The sequence below is a fragment of the Aphelocoma coerulescens genome, chromosome 1A, assembly GCF_041296385.1.
Source record: "Aphelocoma coerulescens isolate FSJ_1873_10779 chromosome 1A, UR_Acoe_1.0, whole genome shotgun sequence".
NCBI classification, from domain to species: domain Eukaryota; kingdom Metazoa; phylum Chordata; class Aves; order Passeriformes; family Corvidae; genus Aphelocoma; species Aphelocoma coerulescens.
The window spans coordinates 1,927,857-1,945,875 of NC_091014.1; the positions used below are offsets into that span (position 1 = coordinate 1,927,857).

An 18,019-nucleotide genomic window follows, 5' to 3' on the forward strand; every position below is an offset into this window, starting at 1 on the left:
TGGAGCAAACCTGTGAAGTTCCACCAACCCCTGAGCATCCCATTGCCCTTTGCTTATGAATTTCTCAGCCTCCCATCCTGCAGGATTTTTTCTTTCCCCTTCCCTTCTAGCACACGGGATTTTCAGGCCCGGGTAGTCTTCAGAAGGCTCTGGTAGGACACTGCTGGGAACTCTGGATTTTCAGTTATCTTCCCATTAGAACAGGTCCTTAATCCCTTGGGAAAGCCTCAGATTACTCCTCATGCTGTAGTTGAGGTGTCCAAGCAGGATTTGTGGTGCTGGACCTGTTTTCCTCTTCCCAGCCACCAGCATCTCCTCGGATCTGTCAGTTATTCAAAGCCTTGGGAGTTTTTCTGTACATTTAGAAGGTAAAATACGGAATTTTGTGATTGTAAGGAAAATTTTGGCTGGAATATGTGATTTTCACCCAGGACTGAGCTGAGATTTGCCAGCTTGGGGAATGGAACCTTTCACTCTGCTCTGGCGTGGGGTGTCACGGCGAGAGGTGGCAGCACAGAACAGCTTTGCTGGCCTCAGAGCCTGTTCCCATCTCAGACCCCGAGTGAAACAGCCTGGAGTGACCTTGGAGTACTTTGCAGCTGCTTTGAGGGTTTTCAAGAACCAGTTTTATCTCCTGAGAGCTGAAAGAAATCTTTCCAAGGCACAACTAAGGCTGGATGGGGCTCACCCATCCCAGGCCAGGCTGGAGCAGCCTGGGTTAGTGGAAGATGTCCCTGCCCATGGATCTGGGTGGGTTTAAGGTCCTTTTACACCCTCTCAGCTGCAGAATCTCAGCGGCTCAACCTTTGTGGAGCAGGGCCTGGGCAATCCCAGCTTCTTTTCCTTCTTCCCGTATTCCATCCCTGTTCTGGAGCACCTTGGGCACCTTTGCAGAGGGCACTGTGTGTCACTGAGGTGTCCCTTCCCACCCGCAGTTTCGGGTTCTCCCTCCCTCTCCATCCTGTTTTGGGATTAACCTTTGTCCAAAGGCAGCAAAATTTCCTCGTGCAAACTTTTACCTGGAGTCTTGAGCCAGCTCTGCTTTTCTGGGCTTTTCACTACACCTCCAGTGCTGCAGAGCAGAGCTCAGGGAGGAATTTGTGTCACTTGGCTCTGCTGGGGAGACCCTTGGCACCCATCCCTGGCTGGGCTGGGGGGGTCACAATGACAACATCCTTCCCAGTTCCTGAGCTGCTGGTGCTGACTGACCCTCTGGTTTGATTTCCAGGCCCTGTGGGGATGGCAGCAGCTGCTGCTGTGGCAACGGGGAAGAAACGGAAGCGACCTCACGTGTTTGAGTCCAACCCCTCCATTCGGAAGAGGCAGCAGACACGTTTGCTCAGGTGAGCACCCACCTGTCCCTGCCACCTCAGGGTCCTCCAGCCAGCCCTGGTGCCCTGTGTGGTCACACCAAGTGCTGCCCAGAAGTCGCCCAGCTCGGGGATTTGTTGGGAGTGTCTTCCTGGAACCCAAGAGTTGTGTTTTAGTTTGCATTAAAGGGTTAAATTGCGGTTCTGCTCATCTCTAAGGTGATTTTATGGTCACCAGGACTGGCACTCTGGTGGATCCACTGCTCTGTTTTAAGCCCAGCTGGTCACCAGTAACAGATCCTGAGTGGCTTTAGTGGAATCTGGAGCTCCATCCACATCCCAGCTCTGCTGTGGCATAAAGGATTTATCTGCCTCATGCAAAAAGCCTTTTCTGCAGGATCAAACAAATCTGGGAATAAATTCAGCATGTGCATATCCAAATTTTCTTTGCCACTGGACAAACCCCACGTTGAAGAGCGACCCAGCCTTTAGAGCACAGTTTTAGGAAGAATAATCAAGGAGAGATCCCTGCCTGAGGTGAAACACTTTTTCTGCCTTTAGAAGCTTCCTGTGGAGACACCACGGCTCCAGAGCCCTCCAGGTGTTGCATTCCAGGTGCTCTGAGGCTGTTTGCCCACCTGATGGCCTCCGAGCCACGCCGGAGCCGAAGGGACTGCGCAGCCCTTCCAGCCTGGAGACACCCCCTGCAATTCCATGCTCTGGAAACAGTTGTGAATACTGGCTGCTGCCATTCCCTAGGTTTTGGAACAAAGCAGTTTTTGCTTTTTGTGCTGTTTGGGATCTCATGGGGCAGTTAAATTATTGGGCAGAGTTACTGCTGGATAATAATCCTTGGGAGTGAATTGCCTGCCTTTTACAGCTCCATTCTGGTTTTCCCTCCTTCCCCCAGTGTGTTTATTGCAGTGTTTCTGAAGAACAAACTCTTTTCTCCCTTGAAATATGAACAATATATTTTTAAAGAAGCTGCTCTGTGAAGGAATTATTTCTTCTCCTTCCACACAACTGCTTCATTTTATTACATTAAGAAAATGACAAAGCATCATTTTTCTTCCCACTCTGATCAGTTGAACACATGTTTGTGCTTGATTTTCACACCGCTGGGAATCGCTGGAAGTTCAAACTCCAGATTTTGGGATCTGTGTGTAGCTGGTGGTGCTGTTGGTGGGTCCTACAAACAGCAGGTTCTGAAATGAGCAGGACAGGGACTGAGCTGGCCCCTCATGGAGTGCTCAGGTTTTCTGAGGAAAACGCTACTTCTCTCTTGCTTTTGGAGCCTCTGCCACCATTTCTGACTCTTGCCCTGCTCAAAAGGGAATAAGAGGCAGAAAATATACAACAGAACATCTTAATTCCAAAGGGAGTTGCTGATGGGGCAGGTGTAGGGACACCTGGGGTTCCTGTGCTGAGCTGCTGCAATATTTCCAGGTCTTGCCTATCCTGTAGCTTGAATTCCTACAGATCTGGTTGGAACAGGACTTTGGTGCTGGAGAATCGCACTGTTGTGATCTGAATGTAAAACAACCTCTGTCTGCAGGCCTCTTGTGATGAATCATTCAGGTGCTTCAACAAAACACAAGTTTTGTGTTGCTAAGACAGAGCGGGTGTGCAGACTCTTGCTGCCCCAGCTTTGCTGCTCTGGTGATTTCTCTTTTCACATCAATGTAAAAAGCAGAGAGAGGAGAGTAATTGACATTTGAGCTGCTGGGTGACCGCAGGGAGCACAGCAGGCCTGCGGAGCAGAGGAATAAACCCAATATGCGGCCAAGCTGAGCAGCTGAGGCTCTGTTTCTCACCTGCTTTGTGCAGGGGCAGCGCTGAGAAAGGGAGCTGGCAGTGAGAGGGGTTGTGTTTCTGCAGGGCTTTCAGCTGATGCCCACTCCCTGTTTTCCCTCCGTGTTTCAGGAAGCTCCGGGCCACGCTGGATGAGTACACCACCAGAGTGGGGCAGCAGGCCATCGTCCTGTGCATCTCACCCTCCAAACCCAACCCTGTCTTCAAAGTATTCGGTGCTGCACCCTTGGAGAATGTGGTAGGTGTCCCTAGGAAAGTGAGGTAAGAACTTCCTCACCTTCTCTGCGGGTTTTGTTCTGCTCAGGGCAGCCTTGGAAGCCTGGTTGGGATCTGAAGGTCGTGTGTCAAACCCTGGAAAACAGAGTTTAGGTTTTATGGACCTGGTTGAGTCAGTGATCTCAGAGATCTTTTCCAGTCTTAATGATCCTGTGATTCCCTGACATGAGGGCAGCACTGGGGTCCTCTCTTCTCTTCAAGAATGGCTGCCTGGCACATCTCACCAGGGGGGAATATCCTGGATTGAAAATCAGAGGAGCTCATGATCACAGAATCCCAGGATCACTGAGGTTGGAAAAAACCTCCAAGACCATCGAGTCCAAGCTGTGCCCAATCCCCACCTTGTTCCCAGCCCAGAGCCCTGAGTGCCACCTCCAGGCCTTCCTTGGACACCTCCAGGGATGGGCACTCCAAACCTCCCTGGGCAGCCCCTGCCAAGGCCTGAGCACCCTTTTCAGGAGGAAATTCTTCCCAATATCCACCCTGCCCCTCCCCTGGCCCAGCCTGAGGCCGTTCCCTCTCTCCTGTCCCTGTTCCCTGGGAGCAGAGCCCGACCCCCCCGGCTGCCCCCTCCTGTCAGGGACTTGTGCAGAGCCACAAGGTCCCCCCGGAGCCTCCTTTGCTCCAGACTAAACAACCCCAAACAATGACATGTTTGAGCTCAGCTCTGCTGTCAGTTCCTGCACCTTGTTACAGACCCTGCCCACGACAAGTCTGGCTTCAGAACTTTTCCTTTCATCTCACAAATTCCTCCCTTGCCAGTGTTACTTCAGGTTTCATCAGCAGCTCTTCCATAGGGCCGAGCCTCCGGGGCCGCTGGGTATTTCCTGCCAGCTGTGCCCCTGTTTGCTCCTCCTGCTCTGCAGCACCTTGGGGAAGGCGGCTGGGCCTGCATCCTGCTCCTCTCCTGGTGCTCCTCACCTTGTTTACCTGAGCCTAACAACTCCCCACAGGTACGCAAGTACAAGAGCACCATCCTGGAAGACCTGGAGTCGGCGCTGGCCGAGCACGCTCCGGCCCCTCAGGAGGTCAACTCGGAGCTGCCACCCCTGACCATCGACGGCATCCCCGTCTCCGTGGACAAGATGACCCAGGTGAGCAGCCACCCGTGGCTGAAGCAGGGAAAGAGAGGGACATTTGCATCTTGCAGTCAGGTCCTGTTGTTTTGTGTGGCCGAGTCTCCAGGGGATGGCTCTGATCTCCTCTTTCCCCTGGGGCTGTAACAGCTCAGCTCGTGGTTGGACGTGGAGCTTTGTTAGTGGCGCTTATTTTCTCTGTGAAAAAGAAGTGCTGGTGAGGAGAGCTCAGGCTGCTGGGAGCATTCCCCATGGAGCTGCTTTTGGCACCTCCCAGAAAGTGGGAATAGGGAAAATGTTTGTTCCGTGCTGTGTCACAATCTTTAGGCACCGAGGTTGGGAGGGTCACTTGTGGACACCTTTCTGTGTCCTGTAGTTCGTTCCCTCCTCTGGTTCTTGCTGTGCATTGGAGCAGAGTTTGCCACAGGTTTAACCCCAGATCAGACCCTGAGTGAGATATTTCTGTTGGAGACAGGGAATTACCTGCCCTAGGCATGTGGAAGATTCCCTTCCTCTCCAGGTCCAGCCCTTTGCTGACCTCACTGCTAGGACAAAGTGGAGGGGACTCCCCAGGGAAGCTTCATCTGGAGGGAAATCTCCTTCCCCGGGGATGCAGGAGCTGAATTCAGGCAGGTGTGTCCTGCAGGAGGCTCTGGGTACACCCTGATGCACCAGAACAAGTTCTAAATGCTGAAAGGCAATTCTTTCCCAGGGTGGAAAGGGCAGCACACACAGAGGTGTTGGAGCAGGGCAGAGAGGTGCAGATGTTTCTGTGCTCTGCAGAGGTCACACCCTGCTCAAAACACCGTTTCTGTTTCTTAGTGGAATCAGACAAGCTCACACTAATAGTAACATTTTATTGAGCTGACTGTGCCTTAGCTGGTACAGGTCATTTTCCCAGTCCCTGACAAATAAGGCAAAACTCATTTCTTGGATTTTTAAACTACTGGGAAAGGTGGCACCTGCAGGAGCTGCTCGCTGGCAGCTTTTGCTGTGAGCCAGTAACAGTTTCCCGTGGAAATGTTCTTCCCCTCTTTGTCCTGCAGGGCCTTTGCTCAGCCAGCCCAAAGTGCTGATGTAGAGCCTCTTGCTTCAAATCCTCTCCTGCTGCTTTATGGTGAAACAAGGATCTTTTTAGGAATGGGCCTCATCATTCCAGCACGGTGAGGTAGCTCAGAAGAGCTTTGTGGAAAGGTTTCTCCTGAGCTGTGCACAGAGGTGCCATCATTTTTTGTGGGAATCTTGATTCCCAGAGCTGCCAGTATAATTATTTGTATGTGCTAGCAAAAAAAAATGAGCTTTTCTGCAACTGAGTTGCACAAAACCCTATGAAAAACTGGAATAAAAATAAATATTAATATAATCAGGATGGAAAATTATATAAATTGTATATAAATATAATTAGGGACTGGAAAGATGAGGCCTCTGCTTTCAGCAGGTGCCAGCAGGTGGGTGTAGAGGTGTCATCAGTGAGGAGGTGCAAATAACTCTCCTTTTAATTGCTCTGCTTCCCCAGTGGTCTGGAGGGAAATAAAGCCTTTACTTGCTTGGGCAAAGATGTTTCTCTGACCTTGGGAATGGAGGGTGTCACCCACCTGGGCTGGGCAGGAAAACCCGTGTCCCAGTGGGATTTTCACCCTGCAGCCTTCACAGAGGGGAATCTTGGTGCTTTCTGGACTTTGGTGGCAGCTGAGTTTGACCCTAAGTTTGTTCTCAGCTGCTCAGTGATGTGATTGAGGAGTAAGATTGGGTAATCTGAGCTTAATCAAGCTGAGGTCAGTGCTTCAGTCAGCTCTCACTGAGAGTTTTCTGAGCAGGTGATTTGTCCTTTCATCTGACTTTTTTAAAACTTCATATGCCCCCATGATTTATAACTTGCTTGTAGGAGCTGATAAAAGTTATTCTGGGCCTCTCAAAAATCATCGTGGTGCCCGTTCACCTCCTGGCAGCTGCGTTCCTGCTCCCCCAGCTGGTCCTTGGCACGTGGCAGAGGGAGAATCCCTGTTGGAATCAGCTCCCATGCAGCTGAGCAATAGCCTGGAGGGTTTTCCAGCACTGGGAAGTGCAGCAGGGATGGATTCAGGGATGAGTGTTCACTTCCAGCTCTCGTGCAGCTGCTGCTTTTCCCTCTTCCAGGTGCACCTGAGGTCCTGCATGGACTCGACTTTGCTTTTCCCAGAGATCCTGAGGCTGAGCTGTGGGGATGTGTAGAAAGTTCCCAGCCACAGCTTTTGCTCCATTCTAGAAACCACTTTCCTTGTTTCCAGCACTGGGGAGCAGTTGGGATCCAGCTGGCTGTGCTTTGTTGCATTTGGGATTGGGATTAGCCCAGTACCATTAACCCTTGAACTTAATGTTAAAAGTCACAACACTCAGCCTGTGTGAAGGGGTGGCAAAGAAACATTTCTCACAGTTTCTCCCAAACCCTCCATCCTGGGAGTTATCTGAGCCCTTTCCAGGCTGCCAAGGGCACAAACTGGAACGTGCCACTGGATTTTTCCAGCAGATACTTGATTTTTGGCTGGTTCCTGGAGGGTGTCAGCAGAACCGTGGCTCCTGCAGGTGAATGTTCCCACCTGTGCCCTGAGGGATGTGGGGGCTTTGTGAGGGGGACATTACCTGTGTCAGAGCCCCGGCCTCGTTAGGGCACTAATTAGCCAAGTCCTCTCTCCTGACAGTGCTGCTGATTGTCTCCCCCGTGGATTAAAGACAAACCCTCCTTAACAAGTACCTTGAGTAGCTTGAGCCCTGAACTCCCATGGAACAGTAATTAATCCAGATGGAAACAAGGAGCCTGTTGCTGATGGCAGTGCAGGGGAAGGAGCTTTTAACTGTTTTTGCACCAGGCAGCTCAAAAAAGCTGCTGTTACCAGGTTTGTGTGAATAAATGGGGCTTCATTCAGGGAAGCTGGAGCATGTCAGGGTGACACAAGGTCCTGCAGTGGAAGGTGGATCATGGACAGGCTGGGAAAAAGGTGCTTTGTGCATATTCCATACATAATGTGGAAAAGGCAGCTTGAAATGAGTTCATGGCCAGCTTGGAGCCGGTGGATGCAGCATCCAGACTCTGTCCAGACAAGGGAAGGGAGCTGGAGAAGCTGGAGCACAAGGAGAAGGGTCTGGAGAACTTCTGAGGGAGCTGGGAAGGGGCTCAGGCTGGAGCAAAGGAGGCTCCGGGGGGACCTTGTGGCTCTGCACAAGTCCCTGACAGGAGGGGGCAGCCGGGGGGGGTCGGGCTCTGCTGCCAGGGAACAGGGACAGGAGAGAGGGAACGGCCTCAGGCTGGATATTGATAAAATTTCTCCATGGATAGGGTGGTCCAGCCCTGGCACAGCTGCCCAGGGCAGTGCTGCAGTCCCCATCCCTGTTTGGATTCCAAATCCCTGTGGATGTGGCACTTGGGGGCATGGGCAGTGGTGGCCTTGGCAGTGCTGGGAACAGTTGGACTTAAAGGTCTTTTCCATTCAAAACAACTCTGTGATTCTGTGAAATAATTTACTCTCAGGGCTCTGAAGGGATGCAGGGAGCTGCTCCTAGATGCAGTTTTTAAGCTCTTAAGTTAACGTGATTTCCTCTGGCATAGGGTGAGCTCTCCTCTTCCTGCTCTGCTCTGCAGCTGACCCAGCCTTTTCCTGGTGCTCCAAGGAGTCCCTGGTACAAAACCAATCTTGTCATAAAACCCTGTGTGAGTTCTGTATTTGACAGGACAGGGCTGGAGGAGTGTGAGATGGTGGGTTCCACATCCGAGCAGTCACTGAAGCTCCATCCCCTTGCAGCATCTCTGTAAAAGATGCATCAGCTCATGCCTGAGTTCCTGCCACTGTAGGGACATGGAGTGTGGGGTTTTTAATGGGTTACTGTGGTTTATTTATTTCTTTTTTCCATTTCAGGTTGGCCTGTTCTCTTCGTGGCAGTGTTTGAGCCACGAAGTGTCAATACAATGCGTGTTGGTGCCTTGGTGTTGTAATTTTGTTTCGGCTGATTTAATTTTGTTTCTGCTCTTCTACCTGCTGCCAACCTTGGGAGTCTTGGGAGAAGATGGTGATGTGTTGTCCACCTTCCTTGGGCGTTCAGGCCTCTTCCAGTCGATGGCTCCAACAGATGGAAGTTAAACACAATAATTCTGTACAATGCTCCTCGAAACTACCAGAGATGTGAATTCCTGAACACCTCTCAACCTTCTGTTTGTTCCAGGCACAGCTGAGAGCCTTCATCCCCGAGATGCTGAAGTATTCCACGGGTCGTGGGAAGCCAGGCTGGGGCAAGGAGAGCTGCAAGCCCATCTGGTGGCCCGAGGATATTCCGTGGGCCAACGTCCGCAGCGACGTCCGCACGGAGGAACAGAAGCAGCGGGTGGGTGTCTCCCCTGTCTGCCTCCAAATGGAGCACAGGGGCCTGCAGAATGGTTTTTGGGAGTGGTTTTTCCCTTGAGGGACAGAAGGAAGAGTCCGTGTCCTGGCCTCCTGGAGGAGGGGAGGGATGCTGTTCCCTCCTGAGCAGCAGGGAGCTTTGTGCTTAAAGGAAAGAGTCGTGGATGTGCAGTGGAGCCAGGAAAAATGAGAGAACTGGGTGGAAAATCTTGAGTAAGGTTTCTACCAGCCTGTCACAGAGATAATCAAAGGAAGGCGCTGTGGTGGTGGTGTGGAGGCAGCAGGACCTGGGCAGGCTGGTTCAGGACAGGTTGGGTAGTGAGGCTGGAAATGGTGCTGTGGCAGCATTTTGGTGCTTTGCCAAATCACCATGGTTTTCTGCTTGGAGTCACAGAATGGTTTGAGTTGGAAGGGCCCTTTTAAAGGTCATCTCATCCCTGCAGTGAGCAGGGACATCTTCACTGCATCACGTGGCTCTCCAGGGGGAGTTCCTTGGGGAAAGGAGGGGATGAGCAGAGGGAGATTAAATATTGGGGTTGCTCATCCGCGAATCGTTGCAAACCACCCGATAAACCCCAGTAAAGACAAAGGTGCAAATCCCAGTGCTCTGCTGGTTCAGAAAACTTTCCTGGACTGACTGTCCCCTCTTCCCTTTTGCTGGAAGGTGTCCTGGACCCAGGCCCTGAGGACCATCGTGAAGAACTGCTACAAGCAGCACGGGCGCGAGGACCTGCTCTACGCCTTCGAGGACCAGCAGACCCCACAGACCACGACCACGCACAGCATCGCCCACCTGGTGCCCTCCCAGACCGTGGTACAAACCTTCAGCAACCCTGATGGCACCGTGTCCCTCATCCAGGTGAGAGGAACTCCTCGGATTTTCCATTTCCAGCATAGTCTGCCTCAGGGAGGTGGTTTAAGGAAGCTCCTTTCAGGAGCTAAACTTGTCCTTCAGGAATTTTGTCTCTATCGTGTCTTACCCCACAACGCTCCCCACACAAAGATCCATCCTCATCCTCTCTCTTCCCCATTCCCACCCCCTGTTCTCCAGTGCAAGGATTTCTGCAATGTGGTCAAACAGTTCAGGGATTTGACCTGAATGTAATGAACCCACTTACAACAAATCCATTTCATGGAGTCACCACACAGCACCTGAGGTGGCCCTGGGAGGAGAGGTGGTGGAACTGCCTTCCTTTCATGGCATGAAATGTAGTTGAATCAGCAGACCAGGTATTTCTGTGCCCCTGCTCTTCATCTTACACCCGAAGAATAATATTTTTATTACAAGCACCAAATTCATATTTATCCCCATGGAATAAGGATTCCTCTTGCAGTGGTTTTTGGCTCAGTGCTGCTGCTGTTTTCCCTGTGTTCCCTGTGTGGGAAGGCAGATTCTGGCAGCTCAGGATGTCAAAAAAAATCGGTTTGCTCTTGAAACTTCCCACAAACTCCTTGTTGGCAGTTTGGGGTTTGAATCTCAGTTTCCCCTGTGCCTCCAAACCACCACTGGTGGTGGCTCCTAACCAGGCCCAGCACTTTGTTCCTCTTGAGCATCACATTTTTAGTGACATCTCAGACATAATTTTCTGACATAATGAAGATAAAAACTGGCTGTATGAGTAGGGTTTTTCCCCCAAATGAAGCTTTTCAGTGGTTTTTACAGTCTTCTGTTCCCCCCCAAGGCCCAGCAGACTTGCCAGGCTGGTTCTCTTTGCCCACCTGTCCATACATTTTCCCTTTCACTGGTGTCCCTTCAGGTGCTGGACACCTGAGATCCCGCTGACTTCCTGGCGTTTGTATTTAATTCTCCTTAGAGACAAAGCTGCCCATCTCCCTGCCTTTGTCCTTTCCCAGCTGTTAAACGGGGAAAAGGTGCTTTCCAAAGGGGTACTGAGGATGAGCTAATGTTTGCCAGGTGCCTGGAGGATGAGCCCCAGGGAATGGGAAGCAAGGAGGGTGTGCAGGGAGTTCCGAGCCAGGACTGCTGGGTGGGTTTTAAGTGAGCCTCGTGGGAGAAGGGAGTTGACCCCACCGTGCTCCCACAGCTGCTCTTCCTGAGGCTGGGGGAATGGTGAGGCCTTCGTGGACATGGGGACAGCATGAGGGATGTACAAAACTTGTACAAAACTTCCTTCCAGTCTGGAAGCTGCCATGGATTAACATGATTCCAGCTTGGGATTTCCTCCCGCAGTCCTTGGAGACAGCTCCGTGTTTTCTGCGAGCTCTGCAATTACAATTGGTCACAGAATCACGGGATGGGAGGGGTTGGAATGGACCTTAAAGATCCTCTCATTGCCATGGGCAAGGACACCTTCCATCATCCCAATTTGCTCCAAGCCCCATCCAACCTAGCACTGGACACTTCCAGGGATGGGGCATCCCCAATTTCCCTGCACAACCTATTCCAACACCTCATCTCCAACCCTCACAGCAAATTCCTTTATTCTTTACCTTTTTTACTCAGAGAGCCCCTCTGCCTGAGCGACGTGGGCATTTCCTGCAGTGACAGATGCATTATTCTGTTCTCCTCCACAGGTTGGCACCGGTGCCACGGTGGCCACGCTGGCCGACGCCTCCGAGCTGCCCACCACAGTCACCGTCGCACAAGTCAATTATTCTGCAGTGGCTGATGGAGAGGTGAGGAGCTGCCTCAGCTTCACCCAGGGGCACCTGGGTGGCCTGCCTGAACTTCCATAGATGTCTCAGTGGTCCCAGCCTGCAGAGTTAAGGGGTGACACAGAACAGGAGACTGTAATTTCATATAGGAAGTGCTGAATTGTTGTTATTTCAACTCGGGGCTCTACAAACACAGTTATAGTGGAAGCCTTAGGTCTGAATTTCATACATTTTTTTATACCTCCCACAGATTATTTATTTTGTATTTTGTTTTGGCATTTCCATGCCTAAAGCTGAACGCTCAAACTTGCAAACATTTATTTTTCCCCCCTTTTTTTTTTTACCAAATAATACATTAAAAATAATACAGTTTTTTCTGCGTATTTCAGAAACATGCCCTTAAAGTTATAAAGATTTTGTTTGCCCTCTTGGCTTCGAACTCACCTTTAAATGAGGCTGCAGGTCCCTTTCTGTCCCTTTCCTGCCCAGCCTGCTCTTCCTGCCTGGGGTGTCACGGCGAGAGGTGGCAGCACAGAACAGCTTTGCTGGCCTCAGAGCCTGTTCCCATCTCAGACCCCGAGTGAAACAGCCTGGAGTGACCTTGGAGTACTTTGCAGCTGCTTTGAGGGTTTTCAAGAACCAGTTTTATCTCCTGAGAGCTGAAAGAAATCTTTCCAAGGCACAACTAAGGCTGGATGGGGCTCACCCATCCCAGGCCAGGCTGGAGCAGCCTGGGTTAGTGGAAGGTGTCCCTGCCCATGGATCTGGGTGGGTTTAAGGTCCTTTTACACCCTCTCAGCTGCAGAATCTCAGCGGCTCAACCTTTGTGGAGCAGGGCCTGGGCAATCCCAGCTTCTTTTCCTTGTTCCCATACTCCATCCCTGTTCTGGAGCACCTTGGGCACCTTCACAGGGCACTGTGTGTCACTGAGGTGTCCCTTCCCACCCGCAGTTTTGGGTTCTCCCTCCCTCTCCATCCCGTTTTGGGATTAACCTTTGTCCAAAGGCAGCAAAATTTCCTCGTGCAAACTTTTACCTGGAGTCTTGAGCCAGCTCTGCTTTTCTGGGCTTTTTATCCTTCTCCATCCCAACGAATTGAGGTGTTTTTTCCATCACCTTCTACAGCATTTTTGTTTGTGTGTCTCAGCAGTTGGTGAGTGTCCTGAAATGTTTACGGGGATGGGAACAGGGATGGGGGGTGGAGGGAGATCTTCATCTTGCAAAGCAGCCAGTAGGATTTGTCAGCAGGCCCCCTCCACTTCTTTGGTCCAAAATATGTTTTTAGTTCTCATCCTGGTGGATTTTGTGGCCATAAAATCATTATCTCCTGAACTGTGAAGCTTCAAATGAAAATATAGGGGAAAATGAGCAACTGGGTGAACTTTAGGTAATATGAAAATCATCTGTGGGAAGGTCTGGAGTTAGGGAATTTTAGGGATACGTGAACACTTCCAGCCACCATCATTTTTTAATAAGCAATATGGCTCGATCCCATCTGAGGTCACAGGTGCTGTCCACATAAATCCTGGATGGGAACATGGACAATCCCCAAAATGTCAGTGGATGGGTTCAAATAGAAACAGGGAGGAAAACACAGCCCCTTTCCCTGAGAGATGTGATCCATGCTGGGCTCCAGCACTGCAGAAACACAGAATTCCAGAGTAGTTGGGGTTGGAAGGGACCTTTGGAAATCGTCCAGTCCAAGGCGGGCTCACCCAGGGCAGGTGACACAGGGACACGTCCAGGTGGGTTTGGGATGTCTCCAGACTCCACAGCCTCCCTGGGCAGCTGTTCCAGAGCTCTGCCACTCTCCATGGAAGGAATTCTTCCTCCTGGTGAGGTGGTACTTGTGTTTTAATTTATGGCCATTAAGCACAGCTAATTAATGAACAGCCCAGGCTGGCAGGCAGTGATCTGAGTAAAACAACAACAGCACTGCCTTGTTTTGTTGAGGATTTGGCTGGACAAGAGGGATTTCTGGGTTTTTGAGGACTTTTATGGATCTTTATGGAGTATGAGCCTCATGGCTGGTGAGGGTCGTGGTGTCCAGCCACATCCTCAGGTGGATCCCAGCCTCCCTCCCTTTTCCCAGCGCCGGACACCTGCAGGACTCGGCGCAAACCTCTTGAAATGATCCGACTCTTTCTTTTTGGGAAGCAGCCACCCCTTGAGGGGATGATGCCTGATCCTACAGCCTTTCCCTGTGTTCCCCTCCCAGGTGGAGCAGAACTGGGCGACGCTACAGGGCGGGGAGATGACCATCCAGACGACGCAGGCATCGGAGGCCACACAGGCGGTGGCTTCGTTAGCGGAGGCGGCGGTGGCAGCGTCGCAGGAGATGCAGCAGGGAGCCACTGTCACCATGGCACTTAACAGGTACCTGGAGAGGGTACCCTGGCACAGCCTGGGCCTGGCATCTCCTTCCTGGGTGTCCTTCTAATGGTGCAGAGTCCGCTCTGTACCCTGCTGAGGGGCTTTTCCATAGCCAATTCCTGTGGCAGGCGGTGTCCAGGTGTGTGCAGGACAGTTCCTGATTCCTGCTCTGTTCAGAATCAGAATTTCATCCACAGGCCAGTGTTTTTGGATTTTTTTTTCCCCAATCTTTCTGAAGTAGAAGCTGAAGGAGCTGCAGTGCTGGAAGGAGCTCTGTAAGGGTTTTGGCTGTGCTCAGATCTGAGGTGTAGCTCCACAGGTCCACCCAGCAGGACAAATTATTTTTGCTCAGCTCTGCTGAGTTGCTTAAACTTGTCCTGCTGTTCCTAAAACCTGGAAATGGCTGTGGCACTCCCTGAGGGAGCAGGGGCGCTGTAGGAAATCACAGCACAGCAGGGAAGGAGGTTTCCCACTGCTGAGGCGTGGACAAGAATTTTCCTCTTCCAAACCAGGATCCTGCTTAGAGGCTGTTGGCTGAGCAGCCAGGGGATAGGACAGGGCACCAGACCACACTGCTGGTGGCTGGAATAAAGCTCCAAGATCTTGTTCCATCCAGAAACTGCTGAAGGAATCACTTTGATCCCAGTTTGCTCCCAAATTTCTGTTGGGATTGAATCCCAAACACGCCTAGAACTGTTTCTGCTCTTTGTGGTCCAGGTACGGGTCCTTGAGATATTTCTTGTCTGCTACAACCAGCAGACAAGGCTTGGTCAACTAGGCTTTTTATTTACTAATAGTTTCCCTGTAAAGTTCCCTTTTAAAAGCAAATGATCTTTTCAGGACACTGGAGTTACAGGAAAAAGCCCCATCTCCCCAAATCCAACTTGCAGGATTTTAACTTGCACATTTCCAGGATTCTGGATTTCTCTACATGGGTTTGTTGTTTTTTTTTCCCAAGTGGGAAGGCTGGGCATGGGGTTACACCTGATCCCAGGTTTGCTGAGCTGCCCTTGGCCTTCCTGCAGGGAAAAAGCCTTCCCAGAGCTCCAGGCTCAGGAGAAGGATGTGCCAAGGGGAGGAGGGAAACCAGACAAGAAAATATTCTGGTGCTCTAAGAGTGTTTAAGAGCTGCTCTGAGACATAGAGGGGCTGTTTAGAACTGAAAATCCACCCTGAGGGGATGCAGTAGGAAAGAGTTTGGCATCTAAGCAGGAAATGAGGGAAGAGAAGGAAAATATGGGAAAATACTTGGAAAATATTTGAGTCAATTGGTCGAGCAGAGAATGAGCAGAGGAGGAGCATCCATGGGGAAGCCGAAGGAAATCCCTGCTTTTTTAGCTCATTATGGTAAGAATTGGTAGGGAATTTGGCTCCAGGAATGTTTTACCACTGCTGAGCAGATATTGTCAAAAGAATAAATTGAGTATTGGGAGTTACAAGGAAAGGCACAAAGGACAAGCCAGGATTAGGCCTCTGGAATAACTGATGGGGCATTCACATCTTGAATGGTGTGGGAAGTGCTCACCACTCAGATAGAAAAGGTCTGGAAAGGACAAGAGTGATCAAAGCCCAGGAAGGATCCATGCCACAGTGGGCTGGGGCTCTTCAGCTTGGGAAGGAGATCACTGGAAATGTATGAAATGGTGAGGAAAACAAAAAAGGAAAGGTTTTATTGTCTGTTTCTCACAAGATCAGACTAAAGGGCCGCCCAGCCAGGAGTTTGTGAAGCACCGTAATGCAATTTTTTTTCTTCTAATTAACTGTGGAGCTCTTTGCTCCAGAATGCTGGGGAAGCACAAGGTGTGGATGGGTTTCAAAGGGGATTAGAGACAAATCAGAGCTGATGGTCCAGAGGCAGTCTCTGGGAAGCTGGGAGGGTGTGGGAAGGGAAGGATTGTGCACAGCCCTTCCTAAATATCTGACGCTGCTGTTCTCACAGCAGGGCTGCTGCACGAGAAGGGCTTTTGGCCTGGCCTCATTTGTGTGGAGAAATCTACCAGCACTCTGCTGAAAATAGCACTCATTAAAAAGAGTTATTGAACCGCTTGGCTGGGGAGGAGTTGAAGCCAGAGCTGGTGATGCTGGTCCTGGCAAGCTCTGGGCCTGGTTCAGGGCAAGGTGAGCTGGCAGAACCAGGGGTGAAAGCAGAGCTCTGAAATCTGCAGAGCCCCAAAGGATGTGCCAGTGCCAAAAGTCTGGTACCTGAGTCCCAAGGCAGGAAGGAGCCATGTGGAATGATTGCTTGGATTGTCCCGAAGTTTTAGGCAATCCCAAGTGAAAGGATGCAACAGTGAGAACACAGGGGTGTTCTAAGACACCTGCAAGCTGAAAAAATCCACTGGAAGCAGCTTCTCCCATCCATTCCTCCTCCAGCGTGCATTTCCTGCTCTGCATAACTTCATCCAGGCCAGATGTGAATCCCTCTGCTCTGGGTCGTTCCCCGGGGCTGTGTTTCCTGGTTAAAATGGAATGATTTGTTCCTTTGGTGTTCCTAACCCTGCTCTCCCCTCTGCATGCCCGCAGTGAAGCCGCTGCCCACGCCGTAGCCACGCTGGCCGAGGCCACCCTTCAAGGAGGGGGACAGATTGTCCTGTCTGGGGAAACTGCAGCAGCGGTCGGGGCGCTCACCGGAGTCCAGGATGCCAATGGTAAGGCCTCTGCAAAGGTTTTATTTGGGTTTTTTTAAGTTAGGCTCTTAAAAACGGCCTTTTCCTCTCTTTTTATTGAAATGTCACCGTTTTGGTGGTAAAATACTCCTCCCTCACTCAGGGGGTCACTGACCAGTTGTGAGTTATGATCTCAGGGTGGAATGGGAGCACTAACCCCCCGTTTGCTCCCATGGTGCTGGTGGCTCTGCTCTTCCCATCCTCTGCCAGCTGGCTCTTTATCCTTATTTTTTTGAGGGGAAAACTTCCCCCTGATGTGTGTCTGTGCCCAGCACAGGAAGGGCCAGGCTTGATCAATTAATACAATTCGTTGGTGCCATAATAAACTCATCTCCAAAACTCTTTAACCAACATTTTATTGCTTATTTCCTGCCCTTCTCAAGGCTTTTTTTCTGTGCTTGGTGCCTGCTCCTGAGTCCACCTCGGCTCCTTTTCCTCCTGCTTTATTTTCCATCTTCCCACCACAGTCGGTCCCTTGGTTCCAGGGATTCTCTGTAGCATTTCTCACCTGTTGTGTCCCTTCTGCCACATCTGGTGACTTTTGCAGCTCTTCAAACTAGAAATAAAACTGTAAATCCATAGAAACCGCTCCAAGGGATGAATGGAATGTGCAAATGTGCCTCGTTGGGGCTCATCCACTGCCTCCATCTCTGTGCTTCTGCCTGACCCTGGAGGTGTTTGAGGAACACCTGCACGTGGCACTTGAAGCCTTGGTGTTGGGTTATAGGTTGGACTCTGTGATCCCAGAGGTCTTTCCCAGCCTGACTCTGGGATAATTTCCAAGCTCAGACTGGTTATTATGGCATTATCCAAGAAACCCACTGGTTATTTGGATTAAGTGGAAGGAGGTGTCAAAATCAGCCGGAAAAGGGAGCAAAGGGTAAAGTTGTGAAGAAACATCACCTCGAGGGTGGGGTTTTTTGGACGTGAGTTGCCCAAGGAGGGCCACGGTTGGGTGGCAGAGCTGTCACTTTGCATGAAAAGCAGGAACCTGCTTAGCTGAGGGCTCGAGGCTGACTTCCATCAAAATCTTCATCCAGCCGGGAGCGCGCTCCCTTTGAAACGTCGATGTTTAGTTTGCAGTGGAGGGAGGAGGAATTTGACTCGGAGCTGGTTGGATTCCCTTGCTGTGGAGTCAGCCAGCCTGAAGAGGGAGCAGAAATGAAGGGAAATCCCTGTCCTCGGAGCTGGGAATGCATCTGGCACCGAGGGAGGAGCAGGATTGTGTTTATTCTGCCGGCAGCCTGGCGTGAGGGTGATAAGTGCTGCGTGTTTATCGGAGGCAGGATCTGACCCTGGATGCTCAAAACCAGCAACTACTCAGATTTGGAAAAGCAGATCTGCACCCCTGGCTCCTTTTATGCTCTGCTTCCCAAAATGCTTTCACGGTCTGGATTCCTCTGGATGCTTCCCCTAAAAACTCCCCTTCTCCACTCCCTCCCTGAGTCACTCTGCCTCACTCTCCCAGCATTGATATCATTTTAATGCAGGCTGGGCTGGTTTTTTTTTTTTCCCTTTTTT

The 18,019-nt window shown here is 51.0% G+C and overlaps 1 protein-coding gene across 2 annotated transcripts in view; it reads left to right on the top strand.

Moving 5' to 3' along the window:
• NRF1 (nuclear respiratory factor 1) overlaps positions 1–18,019 on the top strand; it is a 58,608-nt gene that overhangs the window by 16,803 nt on the left and 23,786 nt on the right. For both annotated transcript variants that reach the window (XM_069003808.1, XM_069003809.1), the window contains exons 3-10: positions 1,229–1,343; positions 3,234–3,360; positions 4,352–4,492; positions 8,669–8,827; positions 9,509–9,703; positions 11,380–11,481; positions 13,678–13,835; positions 16,356–16,480. In XM_069003808.1, coding sequence (XP_068859909.1) covers positions 1,229–1,343; positions 3,234–3,360; positions 4,352–4,492; positions 8,669–8,827; positions 9,509–9,703; positions 11,380–11,481; positions 13,678–13,835; positions 16,356–16,480 — 1,122 coding nt within the window. The remainder of the gene's footprint in view (positions 1–1,228; positions 1,344–3,233; positions 3,361–4,351; positions 4,493–8,668; positions 8,828–9,508; positions 9,704–11,379; positions 11,482–13,677; positions 13,836–16,355; positions 16,481–18,019) is intronic.